This window comes from Ailuropoda melanoleuca, chromosome 7, assembly GCF_002007445.2.
Source record: "Ailuropoda melanoleuca isolate Jingjing chromosome 7, ASM200744v2, whole genome shotgun sequence".
Classification (NCBI taxonomy): Eukaryota; Metazoa; Chordata; class Mammalia; order Carnivora; family Ursidae; genus Ailuropoda; species Ailuropoda melanoleuca.
The window spans coordinates 65,176,643-65,201,198 of record NC_048224.1 but is presented as its reverse complement, the minus strand read 5'-3'; the positions used below and the strand labels follow the sequence as shown (position 1 = coordinate 65,201,198).

Sequence of the window (24,556 nt, the reverse complement as noted above, 5' to 3'; positions counted from 1 at the left end):
CTCCCCCAGCCCTGGGTGTGACCGGAGAAGCCAGCATGCTGCTCCTTACTCAGAATGGGGGTGGCAATTACAGAGACCTGGGCATGAATCACTCTAGACATCAGCTTCTTCATCTAGTTGGGGAATAATACCTACCCCGAAGGACTATTTTTGTGAAGACCAAGCATTAGAGTAACCAATGTAGTGCCGGGAACTCTGCAGATGCAAAATAAACGTGAGTTTCCTTTCCTGCTTAAAATCAGTTTCCACTGCTTACTGGCGCAGGGACCCAGGAAACCAAAGCTCTGGAGCTGCAAGCCCCCACCCCATTTTTTTGTCTTTTCCAAATATACAGAGAGACCCATCACAAAAATCGGCTCTGGCTCCTTTTATTTAGTATTCTTTGTAGTTTGTACTTTGTTATTCTTTCTGCCTTTGGTCCTCTTCCTGAAAGCTCTATAGCCATTTAAATGAGAAATTTCCTTACTCATAACTTTGAATGTACAGTTCTTTAAGTAAAAGTATACAGTTATATATCTATATAAAAGCTACTCCAAGCAAGGCCAATGATCATGAAATGGAAAGTGAGAAAAGTATCAGAGTGAGAAAGAAGTCAATATACTAAATCCATAAACCAATAATATCAGTATTATCAAAATAGAGAGTTAAATTTTGCTCTGACCTTCCCAAGAACAAAGGCAAGAAGGAAAACGCATGTGTATATGATTGCTATTGCTCACAAGAGATGATGCTTCTTCCAGTGGATGGTCTTCCTAATAAATTCTAGCTTAGATTTGTCACATGGGCAAGGATACTTATTTATCCCAGTCTGGTTCATAGGAATTATTCAATACATATGTTGGACAAATGAATATTGGGCTTTATACTGCTGGCATTGGACACCCTGGAAAACAGCAAAGCTATAAAGATTTCCTGCTAATATTTCTGAGAGAGCTAAACCAGGTGCTGTGCTGAAAGATTTGTATACATAGGCTCTTTTACTCCACACATGCACCCACTAGGGTGTTATTAACATTCCTATTTTACGCTCGAAGAAGCTGAAGCAGGAAGACATCAAGTCGTGTTTCTTGGGCCCATGGTGGACAGTGGGAAGCCAGAGCTTGACCACAGATGGCACATTCACTCACTCATTCTGCCACGTCACACCATATTGTGGTGGGGGGCTGGTCCTCAGGTCCGTAGTGGGCAGTTCAGCACCTTCATAAAGTCCTTCGTGACTTCTCATACCACGTAAATCCTGACGGACCCCTGAGATGCTCATCAAACACGCCTGTGGTTATTCTGACCACCTGCTGGTGGGATGTCAACCGGTGAAGTCCTCTGGAGGGCAATTTGGCAACTCTTGTGTCAGACGCTTTAAACATATTCATCCTCTTTGGCCCAATATTAACTTCAAAGAATGTGGCATAATGAAATTATCCCAAATGCATACAAAGATAATAGCTGCAATTGAACATATCTGAAATATCCAATCGTAGGGACATTGATTTAAAAAAACAGTTTAATGCAACTGAAATAGAATAATACACTTCCATTAAAAATTGTCATTTAAAAAGACACTTAAATACATAGAAAAGTGTTCATGCTGTTTTGTTACATGGGAGAAAATGTAGTCTTAAATGGTAGGTATGTTGTGGCTCTAATATTGCAAAGGGTACATTTCTGGTGGAAGTTTAAACCAATACAAGCACTTTATTTTTTATTTAAAGATCTTATTTATTTATTTGAGAGAGAGAGAGCACGAGCAGAGAGAGGGGCAGAGAGAGGAAGAGGGAGGAGCAGACTCCACCCTGAGCAGGAAGCCTGTTTCAGGGCTCCATCCCAGGACCCTGGGATCATGACCTGAGCTGAAGGCAAACGCTTAACTACCTGAGCCACCCAGGCATCCCCAATATAAGCACTTTAAATGCTAGAGTTATTAGACAATATATATTAAAATTTGGAGTGCCTGGGTAGCTTAGTCAGTTATGCATCTGACTCTTGATTTGGGCTCAGGTCATGATCTCAGGGTCATGATCTCAGGGTCATGAGATCAAGTCCTGAGTTGGGCTCCTTGCTGGGTGTGGAACCAGCTTAAGATTCTCTCTCTGTCTGCCCCTCCCCACTTGCGCTCTCTCATTCTGTCTTCAAAATAACTGACTAAATAAATAAATAAATAAAATTTAAATCCTATGATCCAGCAATTCCACTCCATCTTACCTGCCTGAGTCCCATGGACATAAAGAGGCAAGTACAGTTTTATTTTTTAATAATGCAAATTGGAAGTCAATTTAATATCTACCAAAATGGAAGAGTTAAATACACTGTGATATGTTTTAACTATGGAATACCATTCAATAGTTAGAAAGAATGGGGTGCTGGCATGGAAATACAAGAATATTTACTGATAGATTATTAGGTGGGAAAAGCAAGTTGCAGGAAGGAAAGTATAATTTATGTTCTTTTGAAGATTCAATGCAATATGTTGCTATGTCTGTATGAGTACGCATTATTGAAAGACTTACTCTGGAAGGAGACATATGATAATGGCTACTTATTCTGAGATGAGAAATGGAGGATGAGCTGGTTATAATGGAAAATTCATTTTAGCTGCAGTGTTTAAAATATCCAAGAAGAATGCAATTATATGTACTTGTGCAATTAAAAATAAACTAACTTTGAGTATTAAAGAAAAAAAAGAAAAATATATGAAAATGTTGAGTGGTTGTCTTTTTTTTGGATGTTTTTCTTTAGTTATTATTAACTTTAATCTCATTAAATTAAGAATTGTAGCTCTGGTTCTAAACCTGAAAATTCTGTATTTCTTAACTCCAGCATGTGATGAATGTTTGGTAGATAACTTTTGATTGGATTCCTTCTCTGTCTAAAGTAGTGCCTCTCTAGGGTGTCTGGGTGGCTCAGTTGGATAAGCATCTGCTTTCAGCTTGGGTTGTGGTCCCAGGGTCCTGGGAGCAAGCTTCTCATTGGGCTCCCTGCTCAGAGGGGAGTCTGCTTCTCTCTCTCCCTCTGCCTCCCAACTTGTGCACACACACCCTCTCTCTCTCTCAAATAAATAAAATCTCAAAAAAAAAAAAAAGGAGCACCTCTCCAATACCATTACTACCTTCCTACAGTACTTAATTTCTTTGGGAACATTGATTTTACCTCTGGGCATATACATGTTTGTTTGTGTCTATTCTGTCTCTCCCCGCTGCAGTGTAAGCTCCTCACGGAAGGGCCCCTGTCTGTTTGGTTTTCTGCCACTTCTTTACTGTGGCAGGTGGAAAGGGCCTTGTACATATAGAAGCCACATGAGAAATTAATAAGTTGCTGTTGATGTACACGAATGTCTAGGAAATAATATGCAATGATTTATACCCACTAATATACCAACAGTGTGTGTGTGTTTTCTGAATGGTAGGATGGTTGATTTTTACATATTAAAATGAGTTGGTTTTCAAGGTCTTCTCTTTTTTTAAGGATTTTATTTATTTGAGAGAGAGAGAGAGAGACAGAGAGAGTGAGCATGAGCAGGGGGAGGGGCAAAGGAGGAGAAGCAGATTCCCCGCTGAGCAGGGAGCCCCATGGATGCAGGGCTGGATCCCAGGACCCCAGGATCATGACCTGAGCCAAAGGCAGATGCTTATCCGATTGAGCCACCCAGGCACCACCAAGTTTCTTTTTTTCTTCCTTCCTTCTTTCTTTCTTCTTTCTTTCTTTCTTTCTTTCTTTCTTTCTTTCTTTCTTTCTTTCTTTCTTTTTCTTTCTTTCTTTTTCTTTCTTTCTTTCTTTCTTTCTTTCTTTCTTTCTTTCTTTCTTTCTTCTTTCTTTCCTTCTTTCCTTCTTTCTTTCTTTCTTTCTTTCTTTCTTTCTTTCTTTCTTTCTTTCTTCTTTCTTTCTTTCTTTCTTTCTTTCTTTCTTTCTTTCTTAAGATTTTATTTATTTATTTGTCAGAGAGAGAGAAAGAGAGAGAGCACAAGCAAGGGGAGTGGCAGGCAGAGGGAGAAGCAGGCTCCCCGCTGAGCAGAGAGCCCAATGCCAGGGTTCCATCCCAAGACCCTGGGATCACGACCTGAGCCAAAGGCAGACGCTTAACCGACTGAGCCACCCAGGCGCCCCTTTTTTAAACGTGGGAGCAGGGAGGCTCATCTGAGACAACTCCTACTTGTTTAGACTCTGTTTTGTGATCTCAGTGAGGTTTGGGTTATTGATGACAGTGTTCCTTTTATAGTGAGTTGGCGATCCTGTAAATTGGTGTGCAATTTTTTTTCTTAGGTGACCAGGATGACTTTAAGCATCACCTTAAAAATTGATTGTTATTTTGCCTACACTGCATCCTGTGGCAGAACTGGGTACCTTGTAATTCAGATGCACCTTGTCTGCAGTGCTTCATTGTAGTATTGTTACACTGTGAAGCAAGGACGGAGGAATCCACCTTGCCTTTGTACAGAAAGCTACTTGCAAGGAAGCCATGCAGTGTGATGTTGGTCTACCTGTCTTTGTGACTGTGCCTCAGGAAACCTGTTTTTTCTGGAACACCACAGGACTGCAAAACTGCAGGGAATGTTGTCAGAGCTAAGCTCTAGGGACTGACTTCTCAGAAAATAGTTCAGGGAACGAGTGACAAGTCTGTAACTGTAGACAAGGGAATAGGAAACCCTTTTCTTCCATCCTTCTGTGTTCTGCAGACAGGACTCCGGAAATTGAACTGACAAAAGACTGATTAACAAGAGAAACGCACAAACATTTTAATAATATGTGCAGTGTGCATTAACACCAGAGAAACTCAACGATGAGCAGTAACTCAGAGGGGGGCTTAGAACTTGGGGCTCTGTATAGGGTCTTCACAAAGAACAATACGTTTGTAGAGATGGGACAAGACAAAGGAGAAGGGATTTAGGCTTTTAGGGGTGGCAGACTGTGGGCACTATATGGGGAGGTAAGGGTGGTTTTAGCAAGATATGTTATGTATATAACATATCTGTGCTCCTCTCTGGTGATGAAGAGGAAGATAAAGCGCTTTTTTCCTGCTGTTTCTCAACTGTTTTCAGTGCAAAATAATCCTTAGGCCAAAATAGCATATTTTAGGGTGGCATAGTCTGGTCCCCTAAATATGACAGTGGGATATGAAAACAAAATTGGCCCAAGGAAGAAGTGGGGCTCTGCCCCAAGTTTTCTGTTAGCTAACATTGGCCCACACACCTACTACCTGCCCAGCCTGGGCTAGATGCTGTGGGGATTTTTAAAAAATCTGCAACATGGCAGATGCCTTTATTGGGCCTGTTCGTTTGTACTGAGGATCCACAGTGCTTATGAGGTCATAGTTGTGTTAGTTATTACCTGATGCCTTCCATATTTTCATAACTCAGACTCTACGTGTCCTTCTTAGGCCATGTCATGGGATCCCATTGCTGCTGTGATTTAGAAATGTAGCTGGGGATTTTCTGGAAGTCTTGAGTTGAGGTTGTATAGGTAGCTTTTAAGGGCAAGTGTCTGGCTCTTACATTCAAAATTATACTTCTCAATTGGGGAAAGAGACTTAAAGCAGAAAAAATATTATAAAAAATGAATAACCTCTCTAATTTGGAAACCTATTATATGCCAAGAATATTGTGTATTCCCGTATTGGGAGGTAATATCACCCTTTCACAGAAGGAGAAACTGAAGGTCAAAAAGCATAGATGCTTTCTGCCTAGACATTCTCTGGTTCATAGGGGTTGAATCCATGCCGCCCTACTAAACTGCTAAAAGCAGGTATTGAGATTGAGAGAGTTCTGGCATCATACATAGGGAGTTAACAGAAACTGTGACGAAGATATTAAGGCTAAGACTCTAGAATTATGAGTAGATGCTGAAATTGAGTTGACCGTTGTTCAGGTTGAACAATGGCCATTCCTGAGTTGATGAAAATCTGACATTCATACAGCTTTATGGAAGAGGGCCACAAAGGCCACGTGGACTCCAGGCTACATGATGTGGCTGGAAAGGAAGTGTGGGCCATGGCGAAAGCCATGGCTGGGAGTCATCCAGGAGAAGATGCCAGAGGGTTGGTTGTGCCAGCTCTTTAAAAGCTCTCGAAAAGTGGCTAAGTCCTCACGTAAGGGAGGTACTAGATGATACTCTCTCTCTAGGGTCAGCTTAAGGTGAGGACGGTGTGCAGACCTCTGAACTGCGTACCTCAACCGTCAATCTTTGACCAGAACATGGAAGATTTGTGATTCACTAATTATCTAGAAACCTTTGGCTTCTTACCATTTTTAGGACAAAGTCTAAATCTTGTGACAACAATGTTCAAAACCATAAATAATACCACAGACTGAAGTGACCCGTGAGGCTTCTTGAGTGTGCTAGTGTGTCTGGACCGTGGCAAGGCCCAGTGCTGTACTCCACATGAATCCACTTTCCGAGTGTGTGTGCAACCACACGCACACATGCAAATCCTTGTGATAGCACAAAGGCATGCCATGTGCCCTGCTCAGGAAGGAACTGATGTGTTAACCTCTGTATCATTTGGCCATTTCTACATAACCAGTATGTCTCTGGGCACTTTTATGCAGTGTGAGTAGGTGGGCAAAATGGTATCACCTTTCTGAAAATAATATATATCAATCTAAAGGAACAACAGTAGGGAATTGTTGAAGACACCACGGTATAACTGTAAGAAGGGTTTTCATGCAGGCATTAAAAAGTGGGACTTCAAAGAATGAAAGAGGAAAATATTTTCAATATGAAGTGGGAAAACGAGATATTAAACTTATATATATGTATAAGATGTGTATATCTATATATACACAAATATCAAATATCAAAAGATAACAGCTATTTCAGGTGGTGGGATGATGGGTTATATTTCTCATATTTTCTAAAATAAACACACACTGTCTTTCTAATTAGCACAAAACAGTAGTGTCATTATTCTTTTATTTCCACTGCCTGCATCCCAGCATGGCTACACTGAACAAAGCAAAATGATCTCATTAGGGACCCATTTTCCTTGGAAGGTGGAGGAATGGGGAATTATAAATACTTACAATTTATAACATCTGCCCCCCCAGGGTTCTAATAGTTCAAAGTTGTAAGTATGCAGATGATCATGTTGTGTGAAGAGGAAACCGAAGACTTGTCTCGCAGTCCCTGTGCCTAGCCGAGTGCCAGTGCTCCATAGATCAGGCTTTATTAATTTGATGACGACCAAGGTGGTGCTCTTAGAATTGAGACACCTCTGGAGAGGCAAAGCTCACCCCCACGGGGGCATTCCACTAAGGGCCAGACTGCTGGTGGCCTCCCCTAAGATCAGATAGAAGATCCTCAGGACACTATTTCTCCCTTGTTGTTATATAGTGATTTTATCAGAATAACACATCTCCCTACTATTTCATAGGAATTTATATATAAAGTATATATAAATGGGTGAATTCGTGAGTCTAGGACACAAAGGAAATTAGATTTGGTGTCTTAAGTGGCAGCCTCACGGAAGCCCTTGCTGCAGAGAGGCAGGTGGCATGGCTCCTGGAGTGGGTGCTAACATTTTGGGCCCTCACTGGTCTTCCCAGGAGAGATCAGTTTAGCCTTTCAGGTCTGGAGTTGGTAGAGCTGAGTTAGGTATTTTGCTCAGACGTGAAGCAACCAGGAGCTTCAAATTAGAAGTAGTTCTAGATAAGCCTCTGTTCTAGGTTTCTACTGGCGTAGGCAGGTCTACTGGGAGGCTATGAGGAATATGGTGCACCCAAGGACCACAGGGGAAGAGCTATTTACAAAACCAGACTCTGTGTATTTCACATCCCCCATGTGTAGGAAGCAAGAAGGTAGAACTCTATTTAATTCATTGTTACAATATTTTTATTACTGAACTGACAGTAACAGTAACAATGCTGTGCAACATTTCACAATTTACAAAACATTTTGGGTAAATACTTATTCTTTTAAACCTTTGAAACTTCATACCCAAATCCAAATAAAATACAAAAACCGCTTTGTGAACTATAACCTGCAATGCACACATAGTGTGTTAATGTATTTTATCAGTGAGTATGTGGCTGATGTCTTTGTATCTAATTGTAGTAAATGAGAGGATTTCCAGACTGAGCATTGCCTGGTCACAACTCCTCAGTTTCCATGAACTAAACGGAAACCCACGAGTGACTTGTCTAAGGTCACACGGCTAGTGTTTAACAGAGCCAGTCTTTTGTTACCATGCCTACCACCTAAAATTCATCTTTGCAATTTGATGAGAATTGAAACTGCACTTGCTGTCATTTTGCACCACCAGCTTCAGCAACCATGCTGCATTGTGCAGCATTATTAAAACCTAAGGTGATGATGGTCCTATCTCTTTAAAAGAAAAAAAAAAAGGCTGCCGTGGAGGGGGCGGGGGGTTTGCTGCTGACTGCGGCATCGGCATCCAGTCCGCCAGACCCAGTGCGGGCTGCGGTGGCAGTCACACTGGAACTGCTGATGTGACAGAGGAAAACAAAGGCGCCCAGATGGACGCTGACAGCTACCGGTAAGTATTGGAGGATCCAGCTCGATAACTAACGGGAAGGGAAAAGGAAGAAGCTTATGGAAATCGGCAGGCCCGCGGTTTGGTTGGTTATTCCATCCTCTGAGAGCTGGGCTGGACCAGGTCGGTCAGTCACTGCAGTTGTTTGCGGAGATCACTGACCACTTTCCCAAGACACCCGCCTTCCATAGAGGATAGAGAATCTTCTCTAACGTGTTGTGCAGACGTGAGTAATGGGTTCTTTTAAAAAATGTACAGTTTGGGCTGGCAGCCTGCGGGTTTGTGGGGGAGGCGCCAGCTGCCGTGTTACTAGAGATCCGCTGCGGTCGAGATGCTCAGACCCCTGGCTTTGTCATTTTAATTTCCACCCTGGGTTGCAGGGTTTGGTCACAATGGGTCTATTGCTGTAAAACCGAGTGTGGGGTTAAGAGCCCTGTTGAATAAGAAAGTGGGATTCTCAAAGTGGCTTATAGTTTAATTTATGGTGAGTGTCTTCATTTCAAACAGCATGCCCTTAAATTATTCCACATATTATAGTTACCTTATACAATGATACTGGAAAATCCTGCTTTTAGTTAGAAGCATTTTACTTCGTTATTCAATTTTTTTCTAATAAGTGATCATTACATTCGTAGAAAGAGTATTCCAGTTTTAACAAGAATCTCCGTCTTGTTCTTTTTCTTAAAACAAGGTTAATACCTCAGTAAAGACCGCTGGATTTATTTCTAACATCCTAATTGTTTTGGTTTTAATTTTATCCTGCTCTGTGTAAGTAAAAGTGAATGCAGGTTAATTCCATGTGTTTCCCAAGCATGAGCTGCCCTGAAGTTGTATGGAAAGGATGCTCTTTTATTTCTCTACCAATGCAGATAGAATGATTGACACTTAATCCCATTTTATTTGTCACATGAAAAGTGAATCTCCTAGATTGTTTTTTAAAGCTACCCATTGATAACCAGGTTAATGCAGGATTAGGATGTCCCGGTGGTTTTGCTTTTGACTAACTAGCTTTCTTTCCCTAAACCTGACGCAAAGTCTTACTTCATCCTTTTCTTACCTTGTCTGGTTTTTGGGCTGGCCAATTTCCCCCATCTCTTCTATGGAGATCAAGTCTCCGTCAGTTTGCCTTTCAAACATACCAAGCAGAAGGTTCTGTATTCCCATCTTTTGCTTGTGTCTTTCTTGGTTTGTAAGATCCTATCCATGATTTAGATGGTGTTTTCTATTCTTCTATGATAGGAAGAAAAGCCCGATCATAGCTTTTTGAAACCAAGTTTCGCTTACATCAGAAGCCTCTACTGTAATGTTGCTTTATGCTGGATTTGTTCTCAGAAGATGTTCTGAGTTCTAATCTCACTCAGCTCTGCCACAGCTTAGTTCTGCAACCACTGAAAACTCACTTGACTTCTCTGAGTCTCAGTTCCTTCCTCTGCTAGAGATGTTGGCAGTTGTTTTTCACACAACTGTTGTGGGGTTCGGAATGAGGTAATACAAATGAAGGCACCAGCCCAGAAGTTGGCACAATGTTGCTATTTAGCAGGAGTTTTGACTTTTCCCATTCTGTCTCCCCACCTTCCTATCCCCTCAACCAGGAGGAGGAAGGCTAAAGTGGTTTCTCATACCATTTCCCTAAAGGAAGGAATTCTGAAATGATCTTTTGACCAAGGGCATCTTAATCAGCTCTAATTAAATATAAAACATATATTCAGGACTTGCTAAAGATCTCTCGCCTATAAAAGTAACACTGACATTTCCACGTTGCCGTAAGAGTGTTCTATTGGAGAAGGGAAAGCCAACTCTCTTTGCATAGCTCCTACCAAATCCTTTGTGATGGTAGAAGAGATGACGATATTGACTGTCCTGCCATGAGTCCAAGCAAGGACCGCTAAATGTGATTGGCGTAAAGGGTGCCAAATTGGAAACCAGGACAATTCCCTTTGCTATTCTGATCTTGGACAACCTGGGGAGCAATTTGCTTTTTGTGTTGCCAATCCTGTTACTATTTTAATTTCTATTTTATGTGCTTTTCTCCGTTCACCTTGCCACCTTTCTTTCCTTAAATTGTACACTTAGCACACGTGTCTGACTTTAACACCTAGGATGGAGCCACTGTGCCGAGGCCTAAGGGGGAACATGATGAAATTGGAAGAAGCACTGGGTGGGAATCGAGGGGTGTGGGCTAGCTCCGCCTTGGCTTCTCTTTGTGCTAACTGGAAAGTCACTAGCTTCATCTCTGAATAAGAGGAATGAAGTAGGTATTCTTTAAGTTTCCTTTGAGTGCTGGGTACAAAATTAATGCAGCCCATCTCTGGAATACCCTTGGTTTATAACAATTATTTGGTCGAATAATATGCTTTCACACCTGTTGTCTGTTGTCATTCTCACAATAATCTCGCAGAATAGGCAATGCCATTTGCAGATTATGAAATGTAAAATTAAGAGAGAGCAGAGCCCCAGCTATTTCTTATTTGTAAAAAGAGGAGGTTGACTAGAGGATATCTAAGTTCGCTTTTCTTGCTGAACATCAGTGAGTCCTCAGACTGCAAACCCTGAGCTCTGGTGCCTGTGCCTCAGTGTCCCCTCTCATAGCACATGAAGCCCAAGCCACACCAGTTCTTGCTTTTGTAAGGTGACATCTATTTATGGTCTGATTGGAGTAACATTGCGTCCAGACAAACATTTGATTTAAACAGTGTGCTCTGGATTAGAAAATTAGAAAATGCGGGCTCTATAATCCACGTATCCCTTTTCATGTGTCCTGAAACTTGAACATTTTAAAAGAAGTCAAAGACACCCAAATAATATTGTGGGTGATCACTTAAACTTCATAGATCTCTTTATTTCATTCAAGTAGTAAGTGTAAGAGAAGCATATGTATTTGAGTTTTTCAGGTATCTGGAATTTGTGTGCTAATTTACATAGTAGTAAAGGTTTAGCCCTTCTCCTTGTTTTTAATGCAATGATAAATTTAATCACTAAAAAAAGCCCTAATAGGGTTACCAGATAAATTACAGGAAATATTGCATAAAATAAATATAATCTAAAAAATTGTTTGTTATTTATTTGAAATTCAAACTTAACTAGGTATATTTTTATTTGTTAAATCTAGCAACCTTATATAAACAGAACCTTAATTGATAAATTAGATAATCATTTACTTTGAGAGTGAAGATATTAATTTGTAGTTTTAAAGCTTAAAACATAAATTAAATCCGACCTTTATCAGTTTTTCATCATATGCAAACATCTCCCTAGTATTATTTGTTGATGCTTTTATCAAATGTTTAAGCTGAGTGACCATTCTAAGAAAATCCTGGTCCTAAAGATGATATTATGTCCAACACACATCATACTCCCTGGAGGCCTTGCTAATGAATGAAAAAAACATACCCACGATTTTAAATATATTTGTTCGGAGTCAGATAAATTTGGTTTTGAAAACTGACTGTACATTATACTAGCCCTGATACTTCATCTCTTGGAATCTTAGTTTTCTCCTTCTTAAATAGGACTCATCATAGATTAATAACCCCCACCTCAGAGAGCAGACAACAGGTAAGTAAAGACCCTGCATGGCTATCTATGGCAAGCTCCCCAGAGAAAGGTTGGTTTTTAAGTGAATGAGTGAATATTATTTTTCCCTTCCAAAAGCCAAATGATAATATTAGACAGATAATATGAAATGAGGTGCATTTTAATCAGAGAATCTATTTTTCATCTATTGTTTTTGAAAAGCTTTTTTGATATATATAATTCATATACCATGTAACTCATCTACATGGTCTCTTGTTTTCATGTAAAATGTTATCTTCGAAGCTAAATTGAGCTTTTAAAGGTAAACCCAAGACCCTGAGGAGCTCCTGTTCCAGTTCTAGCCCTCCCCAAGTCTGTGCCTTCGACAAGGAGCTCTGGTAGTAGACATGACTGAAAGCAGAGGTTCCAATTCAATCCAAGATGTGCTATAGAACTATGTGTCTTTTTATCACCTGGAAATTGGCCAAAGTGACTCAATTATTCAATCATTACTGAATACCGTCTGTATCCGTGGCCCTCAATCTGACCAAGTAGGAGAGTCAAGGATGAACAGGACATTCTTGAGGAGCATTCAGCAAAGTAGAGGAAGATTTGTATAACACAGAGGAGATTTGGAATGTTGAGGGAATAATGTATATTTTTTTCGTATTACATCTTACATAGAACATCTCTGTTGTATATTTTACACGGAAATCTTTAATTGCACACACACGCACACACACACACGTACAGCCAACCCATTAAGCATCACTCATCTTTAACTTTGTTTTCGGGGCTCTACAAAGTACATTTATGTGCCCCTTCAATTACAGGGACACAGAGTTGGGGTCAAATAAGGGCTGTAGTGACCATGACCTTTTCTACAACAGATTGTGCCAATACAGCTCTGTCATGAACGACATTCCCAATTCTTGCTGTGTCTTAACATCTTAATTTTGCTCTATTGATTTATAGGGTGAATTAATCTGATTTCTCCATTTTGCAGAGATGCCATTTTAAAGCCTTTGCTGACTCATGTTTTGTTCTGAGATTAAGGGGGCAAGACAATTTTTCTGAGGGTAATTCCAGTCGAGGCTTTCTGTGGGCTCAAAGTCTGTCTGTACTCAGCTCCCTGTTGTTGTAATGTTAGGGACTTTCAAGGGTAAATTTTCACCACGTTACAGAGGATTTAGCTACCTATGAGAAAGTGATGTTGATTTTTAAATCCCATTTTTAGATGAATGTGCATGCCATTCTCAGGAGATTGTTGGAGGCAATTCTGGCTCGATTCTTTGCTGTAAATGGGTTGAAAGGCTGTTTCTAGGGAAACGAAAGCTATGAGGATGGGTAAAGCTGCAGAGGGTGGTGCTTGTGCATCCTGACAGCACAGAGAACCGTGGAAAGGGGGAGAGGTCACCCATGACATACTTGCTTCCCCAGGGCCATGGGCCCCTTCCTCCCTCTCCACGAGGAGGGGTTTTACTCCTAAGTTTCTGCAAAAAGCATGCAGTTCTGCAATTAAATGGACACACAAATCAGAGAGAAGGGTCACCATATTGAAGATAACATTTCACGGGTAGCTCCTGATTATATTTTTATCTCATCCCCACAGGAAAGACCTTTCTTTTCATTCCCGTGGGTGATGGCCAGGTGTCTGCTCTAGTTCCTGGGACATTTCTTCTGTCTCTTTGTTTTTGGTGAAGTCTCCTTTCTTCTGCCTTAGAGATCCCTTCATCTTCCCACGCTCCCCCCTGCCTACTTACCAAAGGACAGCTTTTGGGGACGTCACCATTTACTTACACAAGGGTCATGGTTTACACCCTGAGTCTCTGGGCTGTTTCTGTTTCAAGCAGTGTAACTCAAAGAGAGTTTCAGCTCAGTGAGTAAGTGGAGCTGGCACGTTTCTTTCCTACTCCTTAAATGAGATCATGTTTAGTTCCAAATTCACCCGCTGCGGGGAAAACCCAGGTTGCCAAAACAGGGTATTTTTGCTGAGCAGGAGAAGAGGTCACTGAATGGCACGCTATGCCTATATTAGCCATGGGCAGCGGCTTCAGGGTTCCAAGCCAGATGAACGGATTCCATGGCTGGCGGGGATGGATGTCCAAGCCCCATTCCTGAATCGCCAGGATAGAGCAATGATTGTTTGGGCCCCCGGTGCGTGAGACAAGGACCTGAGTCACTGGGCAGAGAACATCACAAATGCGTTTCATGTCACTTCATGTGTTAAAGAATATTACGTGAACATGAAGAGTGACATCCAATGTTTGCAAAAATTATCTGCAGTTTATTAAGTACTTGCAGACATAGTTCGGGGAGGGGGGGTCATTGTGATGAATCTGCACACGGATGGGGCAGGCTAGCCCTGCTTCACAGATGACGCATGGAGACATTATGTGACTCCCCAGTCGTGGCCTTCATCGTACCACACTACCCCTAACGCCATATGGTGGAAACAGCTTCCTTCCCTTTTGGGGAAGGTATAGCGAGAGAAGGAAACAATATTTGAGTGCCTACATTGTGTTAGGTAAAGAAGGAAAGAGAGAGAAGCCAAAGAACCTGTGTTTAAGTCCCCACATGGGGTGTCACTTGACTCTCTGTCCCCCAATTTCCTTATTTGTGAAATAGAATTAACCATTTCCTACCGAATTACCAGGCTGTTATGAAACTGAACTAAGATCATGTCTATGGAATCATTTCAACAAATTAAAAATACCATATCTCTACAAGATAACCTGACTATACTGCATCATAATTTAACTATCACTAACATTATTTCAATTATATAAAAAATTTAGGATAGACTAATTTTCTTGGCTGTGTCACTGAACTACATTAGCACAATGTTATAATAAAAGCAGTAAAAAATACCAGGCTTTATCATGTCATGATTAATTTGGTTGTCTTGAGGAACTGACTTAAATGTATTAGTATAGATAGTTTGCTCACATTTCTTATATTTTAAATTGCATTAGACTGCTGTTCAATCATGATTAATGCCACAAAAAAGGCTAGGAGCTTTTCTCTTCCCTGCAATATCCTTGTTGAGGATTTAGAAAAGTAAATGTGTGGATATACTGAAGCACTCAAAAATGGATGCATTATCAGATAAAAAAAAAAGTATCAGATATAAAAAAAGTATTAAACATATAAAAATCCTATATAATGTTAACCTTACAATCAGTAAAGAACAAAAAGCATTTCTGTAGTTTAAAATAACGAAAGTGAAATAGAACTAAATATATATTTAATTACAAGCAGAGATGTGTTCATATATCTGCATATTTAAAATGTGAAATTATGGCATACCAAGAAATAGATATTTGTTGAATTGAATAAAGATGAGTGTGTGTGTGTGTGTGTGTGTGTGTGTGCGTGCATGCACAATCATGAATTGGGAATAAAAAAGACATTTTAAAAAAAGAGTTTATTTGTTTATTTGAGAGAGAGAGCGAGCGTGCATGCACATGAATGGGGGAGGGGCAGAGGGAGAGGGAGCAGCAGACTCCCCCCATGACCAGGGAGCCCGATGAAGGGCTCAATTCTGGGACTCCAGGATCATGACTTGCCCAAAGGCAGATGCTTAACAGACTGAGCCACCCAGGTGTCCCCAAAAAAGACATGTTAATATTTCTTTTGCCTGTATATTTTGATCTTGTATTTGTACAAAGTCATCATGAGAATAAAGAAAAGAATATATGATAGATGCTTTTTGAATGCTGATGTTCTCCATACATTTCAATATCATTATATGAGAAGCAGTCTGGTTTATTGGAGAAACCTGAGCTGAGGGTCTAGAGCTCGTGCTGGAGCTGTGTCACTTCCCCACTGCGACCTTGTAGTGCCCTAGTGGCCCCAAGAGACACCGTGATGGTATGCACAGTCTCTCCCCTTCCTTTGACATTGCCTTTAACATCTCTGTAAACTAACATTTACAACATTTGCCATAAACCAGCCCCGGAGACTTTTGTCACATTGTGCTCTTCTCTATCCCCTTGTGGCTTGTGCACATGCTTTAACTTTCTTGAGCTTCAATCTCTTAGCCCATCAAATGGAGAAACTATCTGGCCTACCTCTTTTATCAAGTGGTCTTAAGGATCACAGGACAGCATATATGGAATTATAAAGGACTACAGAAATGTAAGATATTATCATTTAAATACCACACTCAGAATTTCTAATTAATTAGGAAGGGTTTATGGGTACCCTGTGGATTTTTGCAACTCTGAGGAATAGTTTGGAATGCTTGGGGAGTGGGTTCTCACAGAGTGTTTCACAAGGTAGAGGACACATGCCCTGAAAACAGAGGGGATGGTTGGTGTTTAGGAAAGGAGAAGATGCTACTCAAATACGCACAAAAAAAAAAAAAAATGAGATTATGCAGTGAGGATATGACCCCCTTTACAAACACCTTTTCTACTTGCCTCCCTTCCCTCTCTTCTCTTCCTGTCCTTCCCTCCTCTTGTATAAAAACCTTATTCCCTAGACTCTATTTTTCTATCTGTACCTCACTCTTAGTTAACAGCTATTATAATAATAAATGAAAGCTATTAAAGACTATTTTAAGCAAGCATGTCATTGTATGCTCTTCATTTTATAAACCTATTTTCAATATTATCCCATGTATGAGACACAATTTATAGTACAAATTTAATTTTTATTATTTTCAAATGGAAATACTGTGCATATGGAAGAATATATATAAATTAGAGTCCTTTGCCTACTTTTTTTTTTTACGTTGCTTCTTTTTTTTATTTTCAAGAGTTTTTTATGTACTCTGGACACAGACTTTTGTCAATTATCTGTGTGGCAAATATATTTTCCTGATTTTTGTAGCCTGCCTTAGGTGAACAGAAGTTCTTAATTTTAATGTGATTTGACTGTAATCTAATCATCTTTTGTCTTATGGTTAGTGGCTTCTATTTGTTCTTCAAAGAATTCATCTTTATTCTGAGGTCATAAAGATATTGTGTTATGTTTCTAAAAATTTTAAGGTTTGATTTTCTCATTTATGTCTGGCTTGGATATTTGTGCACAGTGGGAGATTCAGACCCATTTTGTTTCTATGTAGATAACCGCTTGTCCCAGTAACATTTTCTGAATGGTCCGCCTTCCCCACTGAACTCTACAAACACCTCTGTCACGTATCAAGTTTCCATGAATACACGCTCTGTCGCTAAGCTTTTTATTCTGATTGTTTCTGTGTGAATGCCCTACTACTAACTTAGTTATAATAGTTTTACGTTAAGATTCAATATCTAGAAAAGCAAGTCTTTTCCGTTACTATTCTGAAGGAGTGTCTTTTTAAAGAAATTCTTGTTCCTTTGTTCTTGCATAAAACTCTGAGGATCGGCTTGTCAAGTTTTATTTTAAAAACTTACTGGGATTTTGGTTGGAATTCCTTTGAATGAGAAGACCAGTTTGAGGAGAGTTGACCTTTCAATGATATGGAGCCTTCCTTTTCATTATGTTCATTGCTTCTGTTTTTTAAAAGAACCTCTTTAATGTATTTTGTTCAAGTTTATGGATTTTTCTTCCTAAACCGTTTTATACAAGCTCTTTCATTATAACTGTTTAAGATAACTTATTTTTTTCTGGCTATCATAAATGGCTACCATTTAAAAAAGTACCTTAAAAAAGAAACACAACTCTTGCTAGTATGTAAAAATGCAATTGAACTTATGTCAGTAATCTTGATACACTCTATTATTAACTTTGGTAATTTGTCTAAAATTTTTTTTGAATATTCCATCTGTGAATAGTGATGTTTTGTTTCCTCTCTTCCCCTCACTCCTCATTCTGCTCCCCCTTTTGCTGTCTTGCATTGGCTGGTACTTTCAGTAAAACGTGGACTAGAAACGAAGGCAGGAAAGTATGTCTGCCCTTTAGTGAAGTTCTCATCTACTTCTCATTGACTAAAAGTTTTTTGTTTCCTTTCCCTTTTTAAACTTTTTCTTTTTTGGTCATTAGGGGCTATTAAATTTTATCTTCTGATAAATCCAATCAATTTGATCATAAGATATTGTTTATTACACACTGCTGGATTCAACTTGCTAATATGTATTTCCAATTTCTGCATCTATGTTCTTGAGTGAGATTAGCCAGGAATTTTGCTTTTTCATATTGTCCCAATTTGGTGTCGATCATTTAATTTGGAAATATTTTCAGCCTCATGAAATTACTTGGACATACTGTCTGTTTTTATGTTCTCTGGGAGAATCTGTAAGATATTAGAATTTGCTGTGTAGTGAACGTTTGGTTATAGTTCATCAGTGAAACTGGCCAGCCTTTTGCTTTCTTTGTGAGATTTTCAATATCAGCAATTGAATCTATCTCATAGGATGGACTTAGTTCTTGAATTAATTTTCGTACTTTATATTTTTCCAGGAATTTGTCCATTTCCAAAATTTAAACATTCATTACCTGAAAGGTTTTATAATCTCTTATCTTTTAAATTTCTGATGCGTCTAAAGTTTTACTCCCAACACTCTTTTTGTGTGGGTAACTTTGCTTTTATCTTGATCAGCGTTGCCACAAGTTTGTCAATGTGTCTTTTTAAAGAGCTCTGCTGGGATGCCGGGGTGGCTCAGTCAGTGGTTAAGCGTCTGCCTTTAGCTCAGGTCATGATTCCAGGGTCCCAGGGCTCCCTGCTCAGCAGGGAGTCTGTTTTTCCCTCTCCCTTTGTCCCTCCCCCACTACTCATGCTCTCTTGTGCTCTCTCTCTCAAGTAAATAAAATCTTTAAAAAAAAATAAAGAACTCTGATGATAATTACCTCTGTGTCTTTGTTTTCCATTTCATAAATTCTGCTATCATCATTTCCTATTTTCTTTGGGTTTACCCCATTACCTTTTTCTAAATTCTTAAAGTGGACACTTAATTTTCAGTCTTCTGTCTTTCTAAATGAAATCATTAAGGGCTATAAATGTCCTCATACATTTATTAACCCTCTTTTTATTTTTATTTTATTATTTTTTAACCTATCTTTTTCCACATTTATTGAGGTATAATTAACGTATAACATTGTGTAAGTTTGAGTTATGTAACATGTTGATCTGATACATATTACAAAAGGATTACCATCGTAGTGTTTTTTTTTAATTATGTTATGTTAGTCACCATACAGTACACCATTAGTTTTTGATTAGTGATTCATTATTTGCATATAAAACCCAGTGCTTATTACAACATGTGCCCTCCTTAGTACCCATCACCTGGCTACCCCATCCCCCCACTCCCTCTCATCTGAAACCCTCAGCTTGTTTCCTGGAGTCCATAGTCTCTCATGGTTCATCTCCCCCTCTAATTTCCCCCCTTTCAGTTTTCCCTTCCTTCCCCTAATGTCCTCTGTGCTATTCCTTATGTTTCGCATATGAGTAAAACCATGTGATAATTGTCTTTCTCTGCTTGACTTATTTCACTTAACATAATCCCCTCCAGTTCCATCCATGTCGATGCAAATGGTAGGTACTCATCTTTTCTGATGGCTGAGTAATAGTCCATTGTAGATCCGAACCACATCTTTATCCATTCATCTGTTGAAGGGCATCTCAGCTCCTTCCACAGTTTGGCTATTGTGGACATTGCTGCTATGAACATTGGGGTGCCCCTTCTTTTCAATACATCTGTATCTTTGGGGTAAATACCCAGTAGTGCAATTGCTGGGTCATAGGTAGCTCTATTTTTATCTTTTTGAGGAACTTGCATACTGTTTTCCAGAGTGGCTGTACCAACTTGCATTTGCACCAACAGCGTAAGAGGGTTCTCCTTTCTCCACATCCTCGCCAACATTTGTTGTTTACTGCCTTGTTAATTTTTGTCATTCTAACTGGTTTATGGTGGTATCTCAGTGGGGTTTTGATTTGAATTTCCTTGATGGCTAATGATGTTGAACATTTTTTCATGTGTCTGTTAGCCATTTATATGTCTTCTTTGGAGAAGTGCCTGTTCACGTCTTCTAATCATTTTTTGACTTGATTATTTGTTTTTTGGGTGTTGAGTTTGAGAAGTTCTTTATAGATCTTGGATATCAGCCCTTTATCTGTAATGTCATTTGCAAATATCTTCTCCCATTTTGTGGGGTTGCCTCTTAGTTTTGTTTACTTTCTCCTTTGCTATGCAGAAGCTTTTTATCTTGATGAAGTCCCAAAAGTTCATTTTTGCGCTTGTTTCCCTTGCCTTTGGAGACTTGTCTAGCAAGAAGCAGACGCTTAACCACCTGATCCACCCAGGCACCCCCTATTCTCAGAATTGTTTATGAGTTAGATCACAGAATGAATCATAGAATTTTAAAAGTGTTGTCTGGAATCATAGAATTTTACAGGTGTTAATAACTTAGAACACTTATTCCAACCCCTTGTTTTATAGACAAAGAAAAGGATTCTAACCTTCCGCTTTAATACACATAACTTCTCTTAATTCAACATTTCAAATTGAAGAGTCTAATTTTTGAAATCCATTGTCATACAAAAGGCTTTCATCTTCATGTTATATAATTTCTTAATTTAATTTTAATTTTTTAATTATAAATTTAAATCTAGAATTTCTCTAATTCTTGACACATGGCAATCAAATTTCATTATATATGATTTTATATGAAAGACTGATTAAGATTGGTTTGTTTTAATTAACCTTACTCCTGGCGTCTGGTAATATTTTTATTATAACAAGTTCCTGGGGAAGTGTTTTCAGGGAATAGGTTACAGTGAGTTTTGAGTTATTTTCCTGGGTTTTCATGAAACCAAGAATCTCTAGTGTTAGAAGTCTAGCTTAGATTACCATTTCTAAATTATGTTTGTCAACAGTGAAATATTGTCGGCTAACACAAGGAGAACAGAAATTCGGGAGCTGGTTTTCCAGTTTCCAGTTTATCAGTTCCTAGCTGAGTAAGCTTGAACACGGCTCCTCACCTTCCTGTGTCCAAGGTTCAAGTTTCTTGAGCATACTTGCAACTCTACCTCTCTTGTTCTGTCCACCTCAAGGAACCATTTAAGTGTGGTGCTAAGAGAGCACCTTGAAAATTATCAAGTATTTATATGCGGGAGAGTTGTATGAATGGGTAGAAAATTCAATCTCATGTGCCCCTCTGGTTTATCACTGCCACCAAATGTCCTTTATCTTCATATTTTTTTTTCTTAAAATGTTAGACTGTTCTCAATCACCAGTGGTTATTGGGAATATTACTTAAAAAAAAGACTTTAGGATATACACATTTTCTTTTCTTTTTCTGGCAGATGTTTTGCTTTCAAACATGAGTTATATTATATGTAAAGTTGTAGCTTTGGATTTAAAGGTATGTTTCTGAAAAAAGGCACATCATGTGAAGTACATATTTCCTTTTGGAAAAAGGCCAGGGAATGAACATATGGGAAGGAAAAAAAAGACAGAAGGAAGCAAATCATAAGAGACTTTTGAAGATAGAGAATAAACTTGAGTATTGCTGGAGGGAGGTGTGTGGGGGATGAGCTAGACGGGTGATGGATATTAAGGAGGGCACTTGTGATGAGCACTGGGTGTTGTAAGGGATGAATCACTGAATTCTACTCCAGAAACCAATATTTCCCTGTATGTTAACTACCTAGAATGTAAATAAAAATTTGAATCAAACAACAACAAAGAAAGGAGCCAGGGAAATAGAGAAATGAGAAGAAACGCGTGGGGAGTGAGAACATGAAACTAAATTAAGTAGACATGTTTTTTATTTATAGAGCCCACCATGTGTAGTTACACATGTGCGTTTGTTGGTTGTGAGGTGAGGGATAAATGCCGTGCGATTTGGCAGGGCTCTAGTGCAACCAGCAGTTTATAATTAGAAAGCCACTGGAATAAGAACCATGGCTATCTTCCATGAGGAATTACATTTTCAGTGCATTTACTCTGAGTACTTTCCCCTACTCCTTCCTTGAACCTTCCTTGGCTTTTCTTTCAGGATCTAAATGTGATGCAGCAATGCAGGTATCGCCAGAGCAAGAAGAAGGGCTCTCGCCAGCGAGTGCTTCATGTCTGAGATGAGGCTGAGAATCACGGAGCCCGAGAGCTTCTATGACATTTTTCCTCACCACCTTCAAAAAGAAATACAGGAGATTCTCAGATGAAAATAGCTTATTTCTGCTGTGGAGAAAAGCCCCAAACCATTACCGACTCAATACTATTTTACCTTACGACCTTCTGTGAGTGGCCAGATCAGAAGGCATAACCCAGGGAGGCAGCCACTCTCAGACTGGAGAGTCTTGCCTGGAGGAACCCAACAGAGCGCAGCAATGCTTCCAGGCATCAGATGATGAATGGACACTAAGGGGAACACAGGCTTCTCACCGACCAGGCAGAGCTGTGCTTGGAGTACACATTTAAAGGAAACACGAACGAAAAACTTAGAAGACGGAAAAATAGTTTCATGATTTTCGCGGACACATGTGCCAGAAGTGATAATGCAGACCGAGGATAATAGGTAAATGAGTTAATGCTTTAAATTACAACAATTTGCACGATATTTTAAGGCTTATTGGGTTTTCCCAAATGAAACATACATAGGCAAAAACAGCTGAAAACTTCTAGAGAAAAGTAAATCAACTGTAGATACTTCACCTGTAACTTGGAATTATGTCTGTAAAAATTCAAGCCAAGGGTTGAAAATCATTCCTTACCTTTTTCTAGATGGTTTTTGGATTTTCTCTCTTTTGGTGTGCCTATTGTAATGGGTGGTTGATTAGATGAACCCCATTTTCTCTTTCCTCAAGTGTATATGCGAGGGCCTCTTACTGGCCATGTGATTATTCAGAAACTATTAAATAAAAAACTGGGAAGTACCTGATGTTGTGTCAGATACCCTGGGACAGGAGAGAGAGAGAGCAGTCTGCATTTGCTTTGTGAACGCTGGTAACAATAAATTTCAGTCCTTTCCTCAAATTTAGTTGTTATTTTATAAGAATATGTACAAGATTGAGGATTTAAGCAAAAATATAGTATTTACAATTACCCCTTAAATCTCTTTGTGTTCTTTTTTTCTTAAGCATGTAACAAAACATTCTTTCATTGATTTTGAATGGTGTATTCAAATAGTATGCTCAGTAAATAGAATTTTAGTGCCAATAGAGACCAGGTAAGACTTCACATCTTGTAACCTAATGAAATCAACAGACGAAAAGACTTCTCAAATTTGGCTTTCAAATTTGGGTTGCCAAATTTGAAACATTGGGGAAAAAACCCAGTATTTGTTTTTATCTTTTAAAAATTTCCAAAATAAAAAATTTAAAATGCTTTGTTCATTAGACAGAGGAGGTAAGTGTAACTTTTTCAATGGAACTTGCTTCCTAGCAAATGAGGATTACTTTTGTGACTGACTGCTTGTTATTTAAATATGTGAATGCACACAAGTGTTGCGACTGCTTAATGGATTTGGTTTTTATTGGCCAATTGGAATATTTGTCTATTTTCTGTATTTTCAGGTATAATAAGGCATGTAAGGCATCTAAGATAATATTACTGTTGCTAAATTATTTAAATATGAGAGAAACATACTTATGTAGCACCATACATGCTATCTCATGCTATTTCTGGATTTTTCTATTTTTATCTTTTAAAGTGCTTCTATATAATGCCTTCTCAGTTGTGAAAGTAGATGTTTTACAAACTAAAGGTGAATTCATTTTCATACAACTTGGCAGTTGACTGATTTGTTAGACATAATATCATTTATAAATTTATTTTCAAGGGCAGTGTTTATGTAGCAGAATCACTGATGTCACTAAAGTATAACTTTTCAACAATCAGGATTGATTTGAAGCATCTGACAGATGTTGAAAAAAACAAAAGATTCAATTGTCTTTGCAGTCACTGGCTGATAAATTCTATTTATAGCTTAAAAAAAGTATATTAACTTTGAGTGTATCTTTGCAGATTACGTAGGCTTTGGTACTGTAGAATTTCCTCAGAACAGGTGTATTTGTTTTACTTAAAGCTTATTTACTCATTTACTTAAAGCCAGAATGTCAGTGACTGGATATAGCAAGTGTGTGACTACACAGAGTGGAGTACATGGGTTGAGGGTCAAAACATCAATCTTAAGGTCATTTTTGTAAGTACACACTTTTATTAAGGCATTTAAAACCTATCTTATTAAGACCATAAATCTATAAAACTTGATTGCCTGGTCTCCTTGTTCCTGGGGCAAGGTAATGATTTTTAAAGCTGAAAAAGATCTAGTCCGGGCTTCTTGAACTCTGGGGCATTGTATCCGGAGTTCCCGGAGGTGCACATGTGCGGTGGGGGCTCGCACAGTCATGGCATCAACAACTCAGGCCCTTCTGAGGGTGCTGCCTTTATGTAAATGGTTTTTTTGAAGTTAGATTGTCTATCCAATAAGCAATATCAAGTGTGGTGCTCAAGTAAAGGCAGATGTATTATTAGATCTACCATCTGGATATTTAAATTAAAAGCTCAGACTTAATCTCCATTGTTGAAGGCTGCTTTGGGATTGGTTCTCTCTCCATGGCCATCAGGAAGAGTCTGGAGCTTCAGTACACGCCAGTGTAGAAGCAGGATATGGAAGGGTTTGGGGAAATTGCCC

At 39.1% G+C, this 24,556-nt stretch overlaps 1 protein-coding gene across 2 annotated transcripts in view; it reads left to right on the top strand.

Moving 5' to 3' along the window:
• Positions 1–8,360: 8,360 nt before the first annotated feature.
• Positions 8,361–24,556, top strand: part of SACS (sacsin molecular chaperone) — a 96,312-nt gene continuing 80,116 nt past the window's right edge. The window contains exons 1-2 of one of the 2 annotated variants that reach the window (XM_034664978.1): positions 8,361–8,482; positions 21,920–22,438. In XM_034664978.1, coding sequence (XP_034520869.1) covers positions 22,419–22,438 — 20 coding nt within the window. In that variant the 5' untranslated portion in view covers positions 8,361–8,482; positions 21,920–22,418. Of the gene's footprint in view, positions 8,483–8,549; positions 8,706–21,919; positions 22,439–24,556 lie in introns of those variants that run through there. The other variant, XM_034664979.1, reaches the window with a different exon arrangement.